Source organism: Trachemys scripta, chromosome 7 (genome assembly GCF_013100865.1).
Source record: "Trachemys scripta elegans isolate TJP31775 chromosome 7, CAS_Tse_1.0, whole genome shotgun sequence".
NCBI classification, from domain to species: Eukaryota; Metazoa; Chordata; order Testudines; family Emydidae; genus Trachemys; species Trachemys scripta.
The window spans coordinates 61,594,020-61,602,389 of NC_048304.1; the positions used below are offsets into that span (position 1 = coordinate 61,594,020).

General features: G+C 52.5%; 1 protein-coding gene across 3 annotated transcripts in view; it reads left to right on the top strand.

The window, feature by feature from the left end:
* Positions 1-5,546, top strand: part of ADAM8 (ADAM metallopeptidase domain 8) — an 84,016-nt gene extending 78,470 nt beyond the window's left edge. For 2 of the 3 annotated variants that reach the window (XM_034777324.1, XM_034777326.1), the window contains 3 exons: positions 2,274-2,342; positions 3,130-3,180; positions 4,070-5,546. In XM_034777324.1, the coding sequence (XP_034633215.1) occupies positions 2,274-2,342; positions 3,130-3,180; positions 4,070-4,120 (171 nt within the window). In that variant the 3' untranslated portion in view covers positions 4,121-5,546. The remainder of the gene's footprint in view (positions 1-2,273; positions 2,343-3,129; positions 3,181-4,069) is intronic. The other variant, XM_034777325.1, reaches the window with a different exon arrangement.
* Positions 5,547-8,370: the final 2,824 nt, after the last annotated feature.

Below are 8,370 nucleotides of genomic sequence, written 5' to 3' on the forward strand. Positions count from 1 at the left end.
TCCAGTGATCCATCCCCTGTCACCCATTCCCAGCTTCTGGCAAACAGAGACTAGGGACACCATCCCTGCTCATCCTGGCTAATAGCCATTGATGGACCTATCCATCTCGGACAGTTTCTCAGATTTGTCACCTAAAAAGAATGGCTCAGGTTTGGGAATCGTCCTCACATCCTCTGCAGTGAAGACCGATGCAACAAATTCATTTAGGTTCTCCACAACAGCTTTGTCTTCCTTGAGTGCTGTTTTAACTTCTCAATCTTCTAGTGGCCCCACTGATCTTTTGGCAGGCTTCCTGCTTTTGCAGTACTTTTTTTTTAAAGAGGCTAGATTCACCAAATGGCTGGAGGAGGAGATGGTTCTAGTTCCCCCCCTCCCCCTTTATAACCATTACCCTAATGGTTCGGGCATGTCCCTTTGGGGCAGGAGACCCAGGTTTGAACCCCTCAATCTAGAATAGGCTCTGAACCTGGGACTCACCCTCCCAGGAGAGTGCACTAACCACCAGGCTGTGGGGTAATGGGGCGGGGGGGAGGACTCTCAGTTTAATCTGTTGAAGCTGTTCTGCTTTGTATAAAATACTGGAGGGGTCAGTGAGGCAGGAACTAGCCTCTGAGTCTGCCTCCTCCCAGGCGAGCACCCAGCTATCATAGAATCGTAGGACTGGAAGGGACCTCAAGAGGTCTTCTAGCCCAGTCCCCTGGACCAAGGCAGAACTACATATTATCTAGACCATCCCTGACAGGTGTTTGTCTAACCTGCTCTTAAAAATCTCCAGTGATGAAGATTCAACAGCTTCCCTAGGCAATTTATTCCAGTGCTTAACTACCCTGACAGGTAGTTTTTCCTAATGTCCAACCTAAACTGCCCTTGCTTCAATTTAAGCCAGTTGCTTCTTGTCCTAGCCTCAGAGGTTAAGGAGAACAATTTTTCTCCCTCCTCCTTGTAACAACCTTTCATGTACTTGAAAACTCATATCAGTTCCCCGCTTGGTCTTCTCTTTTCCAGACTAGACAAACCTAGTTTTTTTCAATCTTCCCTCGTAGATCATGTTTTCTAGACCTTTAATAATTTCTGTTGCTGTTCTCTGGACTTTCTCCAATTTGTCCACATCTTTCCTGAAATATGGCACCCAGAACTGGACAAAATACTCCAGTTGAGGCCTAATCAGTGCAGAGTAGAGTGGAAGAATTACTTCTCATGTCTTGCTTACAATACTCCTGCTAATACAACCCAGAATGATGTTTGCGTTTTTTGCAACAGTGTTCCATTGTTGACATATATTTAGCTTGTGATCCACTATGACCCCCAGATCCCTTTCCACAGTACTCCTTCCTAGGCAGTCATTTCCCATTTTTTATGTGTGCAACTGTGAGTGTTCTTTCCTAAGTGGAGCACTTTGCATTTGTCCTTATTGAATTTCATCCTGTTTACTTCAGACCATTTCGCCAGTTTGTCAGGTTGGAGAGCACTCTCAGTCTTGCTTACCTGCCTAATGCCGATTGAACTGCTTTGGGAAAATTGCTCCTGGGCCTTGGTGGCCTCTGGCATCACAATAAATGAGAGCCTTTCCAAAGCCCAAGGCAATCCCCACCCAGAGAGGCAGCTCCGTTCCTGGCAAGACTGCACTAAGTGCAGTTCAAGACACTCTTATGCCTCCATCTCTCCACCTCACCCGGCTCTAGGGCTGCGCACAGCATTAGACAGAACATTAGCCATGAGCAGCTCCCAGAGCAGAGATGCTGCCTCTGGGTAGAGCGCCAGGCCTGTCCAAAGAACCACTGGGAACAGGGCCCTGCCGCTGGGCCTCAGGTCCCTTGGGGGCAGTAGCCTGTGCGGGGACGGAATGGGGAAGGGGCGGGCAGGTTCTAGCTAGGTAGGCCTTAGCTCCTTTGGGGGCAGGAGCCTGTGCGGGGGTAGGGGCGGGCAGGTTGTACCCCGCTGGTCCTCAGCTCCCTTGGGGGCAGCAGCCTGCAGGGGAGGGCTGCCAGTGCTGCACATGGCACCAGGCTCTCCACACGGGCCTGCCCCTAGTGAATGCATGAAGCGGGAAAGGCTCTAGCATGTGCTGCAATTCCCTCTTGTTTCATTGTCCTCGCCAAGGCCATGGCCCTGCAGATGTGTAAACGTGGGCATGTGAGTAACTGCTCCACCACTGAATCCCAGCACAGGCTGCCATGTGCAACTGGCTGGGAACTGACAGGAGAGACAGAATTTTCATTCAAAGACAACAGCGAAACCTGAGGCTTGTTTTCTTTTCTCTGCATTTGAATTAGGTTGGAGTTAAACCCAGCGTGGCACCTCCCCCGCTAGTCTCTGCAAAGCCCAAACCAGCTGCTGGCGAGGTAATGCTGCTTCTCACCAAGCTTTGGAAATGTGCTAGCGGGGACCCTGACTGGCAGCATCAGCATCCCTGCGGGAGCCTGGTGCTGGACATCAGATGCCTGCAGGCCTGCCCAGCATGTCACTTCCCTGCCTGAAGCCACCCTCAGCCAGGCTTCAGGCCCCAAGACAGCATGTGCTGCTCGGGGGTACCCCCTGCCCGCTCCTGCCAGGCCTCCTTGCAGTCCCCCGTGCTGTGTTCCCACCACCCAGAGAGTGTGTGATGACCCCACTGCTCCTCCTGGTGCAGCGCTCCAGAGCTCTTTTCCCCATTACCCAGGCCCATGTGGAGTTGTCAGGGGAAGCCAGTGGGGCAGCATGGCCACAGGCCAGCCCCTAGCCCTGCAATGCTGGTGGGTTGCATCTCAAACACCCTTGGCACCTCCTAGGGCATCTGCCCAGCCCCTGGCGCAGAAGCCCCCTCAGCCAAGGTCCCGGCTAGGCTTCTCCATGAAGCTGAAAGCCTGAATCAGCACAGTTCAACACCCCCACTTCCACATGGCCTGTGGCCCCATCAGACACAGAGCCAGGCAGGCTGTGTTACTTGGCCAGAGCCTCACGGCCCTTCCTTCCCAGCAGATCGTCCTTGTTCTTTGCATGGAAAGTGTGGCCCATGGTCTCGTGCCACTGGCCCCACCAGCACTTTTGCTGAGCCCTCACGGCAGCGCTGAGCTGTGCTATGGTCAGAGGGGCACCTGGCGGGAGTTGGTTTGGGACTGGGTGACTGACTCTATTGCACCCTGTTGTTAGGTGAAGCCGAAGCCACCGACCCGGCCTCTCCCCGAGCTGAGAAACAAACAGGTGTGTCTCAACCTGGGTCCTCCCATTGGACTTTCTGCTCACTAGCCACTCAGCTCTCATCTCACAAGTAGGGGATCTGCGCGCGCGTGCGCACACACACACCCCACCCCACCCCTCTCTGCGCCCCTAAGTGTAGTCACACACATCCTTCCCACCCACCCCCAGCTCCATGACCAGTACTGATGGCTCATGGCTGTCTAAGGGGGGGCAGCCCACATAAGAGTTGGTGGGCATTATTCAGGTGGCTGTGTGCCTGCCAGAGTCAACCCTTGGAACGGGCAGCGTGGTATGCTGGGTCTGTGGGGGGCAGAGGCAGGAGTGCTGGGGTCAGTTTTGCTATATCCACACCACTACAGTGGTATGGCCTGACTATTCTGATAGCAGCAGTTTCTGGGAGAACAGCTGCCAGTTTTTGCAGCTCAAATGGACGCTGATCCCAAACATTTCACATTAAAGGAATGCTCTTTGTCTTGCCAGTGTGAGCCAGATTAGCTGAATGGCTGTAGCATGGAGGGGACCAAAGTGTCAGCTCTGCCTATCCCACCTGCCAAACCTGCTGCCCTGACATGTCAATCCAGCCAGCTCCAAGTGAGCCCAGCTCTGCGTGTCTGCAATCAGATTGGTTATTGTGTTACCCAGTGGGGCTGGGGAGTTCCCTTTGTCTGGCTAGGTTCCCTGCTAGGTGCTCGGGTGTCTGTCACACCCTGCTCCCTCACGGGCTAGTCAGGCTTTGTTTTGTTTTATAGTGACTGAGCTGTTCCTCCCCATCCTGTGCAAGTGAGGGCAGTGGGCTGGGCCAATGTGCCACGCTCACTCAGTCATTGCCAGGGTGGCTCTAGCAGCATCCCGGGACTCACCCTCCCATGGTGCCTCTCTTTCTGTTTTCCAGCAGACCGCTTCCTTGAAGGTAGCACTGAAGCCTCCAGCTTCACGGAGATGATCCAGATTGTGGCGGCTGGGACAGCAAGGCGTGGCTGGCTCTAGTGTTTTTTCTAGAATGATTGAGCATTTCTGCTTCTTGCTTAATGGTACTCGACTCAGTTGACAGAGTCTTCCTTCAAGGTCTTGAGTGTTTACATGAAATGCTTGACTCAGCTGTGCCTTAACACAGATGCTGTGGCTGCACAATACAGCAGGGCTGGCCAGCAATGGCTGCTTGGAGGCCGGGGGGCTCACACCAGCAGATGTAGGGAAATGTTCTCAGGTTTTTACTAGTGAAAATGCAAGGCCTTCCCAAAAGTACAAATGAGGGACACTCCTCTCACACCGCAGTGCCCCCTTCTTCCCCCATGCAGGCATGGGGGGGGGGAAGCTCGGGGGACAGTTCCTATTTCCATGCTATGCATGATCTGTAGCAATGAGCCCAGCAGATCGTGTCATAGCAACACACGGCCGAGACCACACATCCTAGCATGGACCACGTCAGCTAGATCCAGGGGCCAAGCCCCAGTAGTGCAGGCTGGCAGCTGTAATCTCTGCACCCCCCCATGCTCCCTCCTGGAATGATGTTGTGGCTCTCAGGTGGTGGACACATACAAACATGCCCCGCCCCTGTGGGTGATCCAATTCAGCAGTCAGGCCGGGGTTGGGGATGGCCATGCCAGCAATGACCTCTTAGGTAACAGATGGAACCTTAGCGCGTTCAGAGACTGTTTTTGCCCAGCCCAGCCAAATGGTTTTAGTGACAGTGACCCAACCGGGAGCCGGGGCTGGCTGCCCAGCCCTCCATAGGGCCTCTCCTTACAAGTAAAACTGTGACAAGCTGCCAGCCCAATTCCCTCAATGTCTCAAGTGTCAGCTCCTACTATCCGCAGCACAGACCCTGGTATGGCACTTTCCAGCCTAGTCCTTCCAAAGCACGTCACGATGAACTGGGACTCCCGGCTGAAGTTGACATTTGGGATGTTCCTGGATTTGGGTGGGCAGTAGCCACTCTCTCCCCAGCAGAGATTTCCAAAGCTGCAGGCTGCGCAGTGTGTTGGCGTGACCAGCTACTGCCACTGCAGGAGCCAGTGCTTTACAGTGCCCAGCAGGTAGCAGCCAAGATCCCAGAATTTCCTGCAGTAACTTGATGCCACAGTAATACATGCTGCACTGAGCAAACAGCCCCACCCACCCAGAGCACATCATGGTCAGCTGGTGTTTTCAGTAGGCCTGAAGCTTGTTTTGGGTTATTCTGTTAGCAGCCAGTGTATTTTATCATTTAAATTATTGTCTGAGTTATGGTCTGGCTGAAGGGCCTGTCCTAGATGGTGTTTTTTTTAAATCATGTTAATTTAATACCTTTAATGTGACCTTTTCACTCATCTGATGCTGCTCAGTTTGATATGAGTTGAGTCAAAGGCATTGGTAACAGTAAAAGCTGCAGGCCAGCTTGGTGCAGGGTGTTTCTGTATGCTGGCTGGGGGAAGGGTTGAGCAGTGACTGCTAAGGGAGGGAGGTTGGACTCTCATGATCCCTTCCACCCCTGCATGTGTCTTTGGAGAGCTTGGGGCACAAATCCAGCCCCTAGTCTTTGTCTCCATCACGGTCTGAGGGCTTTATCTAAACTCACATTGATTGTACTTCAGAGCACTGCTGTCCTTGGGCCCAACCCGGACTTCACAGGCTGTCACTGATTGCATGGGGGCCATGGGGTATCCACACACAGCGTTGCCTAGCATGTTAGCAGCAGCAGCCATACAGTGGCTCTCCCCTCCATCAGTTACTGACAGAAGTTAGAGGTAAAGCTGCTGCTCTGCACCCCACCTGCAACTGAGCAGATTCTTCACTTGTCCAGCAGCCCAGGGTTGGCCTGTGCTCACAGGAGGAAGGCTGCATCTCTCTCTTCAATACACAGGTATTTAAGCTTCTAACTTCATCTGGTTTCCATGGAAGGCAGGGGAGCCTAAATGTCTTTATTGAATACAGTGTAGCTGCTCCATTTTTCAGCAGTGAGAAAGCACTGCAGCTGGTGCCTCTCTGCACCCATCCATGGATGTGGCCCTCTGCTGTCCTGAACTAAACAAAATAGATTTGGTTTTTCAGCAGCTGTAGAAGGTAGGACTAAGAATGGGAGTAAGCAGGAACTAGAACTTTAGATTAGTGTGTAAATGGACTTAGACTGAACAGGAGGGAGGGGATTGAGGCTGCTCTCCTACTCCTTAGCCTTAACCCTTTTGCAGTCCCCCTGACCCTCAACCCTCCTATCTCCCACCCTTCACTCAGAGACAGGAGAGGCTAAGCTCCTGGCAGCCTCATTGCCTTGACACCAGTGACAAGGAGGGCCCCATGCTGGCCACAGATGCTGTGGAGCAGGGTTATGTTACTCCAATTTGATGCAAGACAGCCCGGGGGCAATAGGCTCTATCCCCTTGCCCTGGTGCATGTACACAGCAGATGGTCTTGGAGTTGTGGGAGGATGGATGCAAGTTTAACAGCTGTGACTGCATGGCAGGTAACAATTCTCCATATGGCCCTCACTACTCCACCCTCCTGGATCCCACCAGAGGGGAGTGCTAGGTCTGGAGAAGCCATGAGCTTGGGGAATCATTCCCTCCGAGAACCTCAACCTCCAACAGAGCTTGCTGTAGAGCCCTAAACAGCAGAGTCCCCACAACGGCCTCTAGCTGCGGCAGGAGCTGAAGGTAGGTGTTGGGCTATACCGGTTTCACGCGCCCTCAAAGACACTCAGGGAGTATTTCCAATGGGGAAACCTAGACAGGCTGGGAAATGGGGGTGGTTGATCTATTCATGCTTTTTGTGCTGGGCTGGGTCCTCCCCTGAGTGTGCAGAGGGTGAGACCACAGCTGCCTGCCTTCACATGAAGCTGAACTCTCTGGTGGAAATGCTGGGTGGGGGGATATGGTAAGAGGCAACCTAGTCCCGGCACAGGTAGGAGGATGAGGGCAAGGCAGCCACCCAATACATGGTATCAAAATAATTTTATTCTTATCCAAAAAATTAACATTTTGCCATATAAATGTGAATAATTTTTAAAAAAGTAAATTCCACAGAAAGTTGTCCAGGCCCCAGGGCACCCCACCCTCAGACACAATCCAGCAGCTCGTGGAGGGAAAGTTGTTTACGATCTCAAAATGTGGACACTTCAAAATTCATTTTCGAACAGGTAATTTCCAGCCCATGAGCCCTGTGAGAATTTGAACTGTAATGCACAAGTGACCCCTGCTGATCAAGCCAACTGTCTCACTTATAACCAGCATGTCATGGACAGGATTTTAGAGTAGGTAAAAGTGATCAGAATGTGGAGCCTAAAATGTTGCTTAAGAAAACAGGAGATTTCTGTTTAGTGCAGCAAGTACTGATCAAGTATTGCCAAGGGACAATGAACCCTTGGGAACAGCCTCAGGCACTCCTTAAAGAGAAATGTACAAAAAGCAGAATGCACCAAGCAAGGGAGAGTGAGTATCTGATGCATATATTTCAAGCCAGATAAAGAGCACATCTAAAGTCCAGCTGGGCTGTACGGGCCAAGTCCAACCTGCAGCTCCCTCCTTAGCAGCAGACTGAAGCCCCAAGTGAACAGAAGTTTGGAAGGAGCATTACTGCCAGGGAGCACCTGCCCTCCTGAGGCGAAGGGACTGTTTGCTGTAGGCATGCTGAATCTAGCATCACCCATTGGCTATAGAGCCAGCCATTGCGCTTTTGTGCGCTGTTGCCTGCCTCCTGGAGCTGGAGAAGAAAAAGCCCGCTCTTACAGCAATGCATAGGCCTTGTACACCTAGCCACCCGAGAGAGTGCAGGCTACGCCATCATCCCTTAGACACCAAGCTCCCACTCAGCCTCAGTCAGTGAGAACTCCGTTGGGCACAGAACCCTGCTCACAGCTGCCAAGCACCAGGGTGCCTGCAGCAGACTTTCAAACAGCTGGAGCAGATGCTTGTTCAGTCATAGCTTGTACAGTTTGTACTTGTGACCTTGCTCTCCTGCCACAGTGCAGGCCCCAGGAATGAAGACTAGTGTAGCCCACAGCTGGGAAACTGGACAGCTCAGAACTTGGACTGGGGCACAGAGACCTTGAAAGCAGATGCTTGGCCTATGGCTGGGGTGCTGATACCAAGCTTGATGCATGCTTAGGAGCCTGGGGAAATGGGAGGGTACAGAGAGTAATTCCCCGGAGACAGAGTCAAAGATGTCAACCAATCTACCCTGCTAGCCAGCAGTCTCAGCAGAGGCCTGAGCCAGACTAAA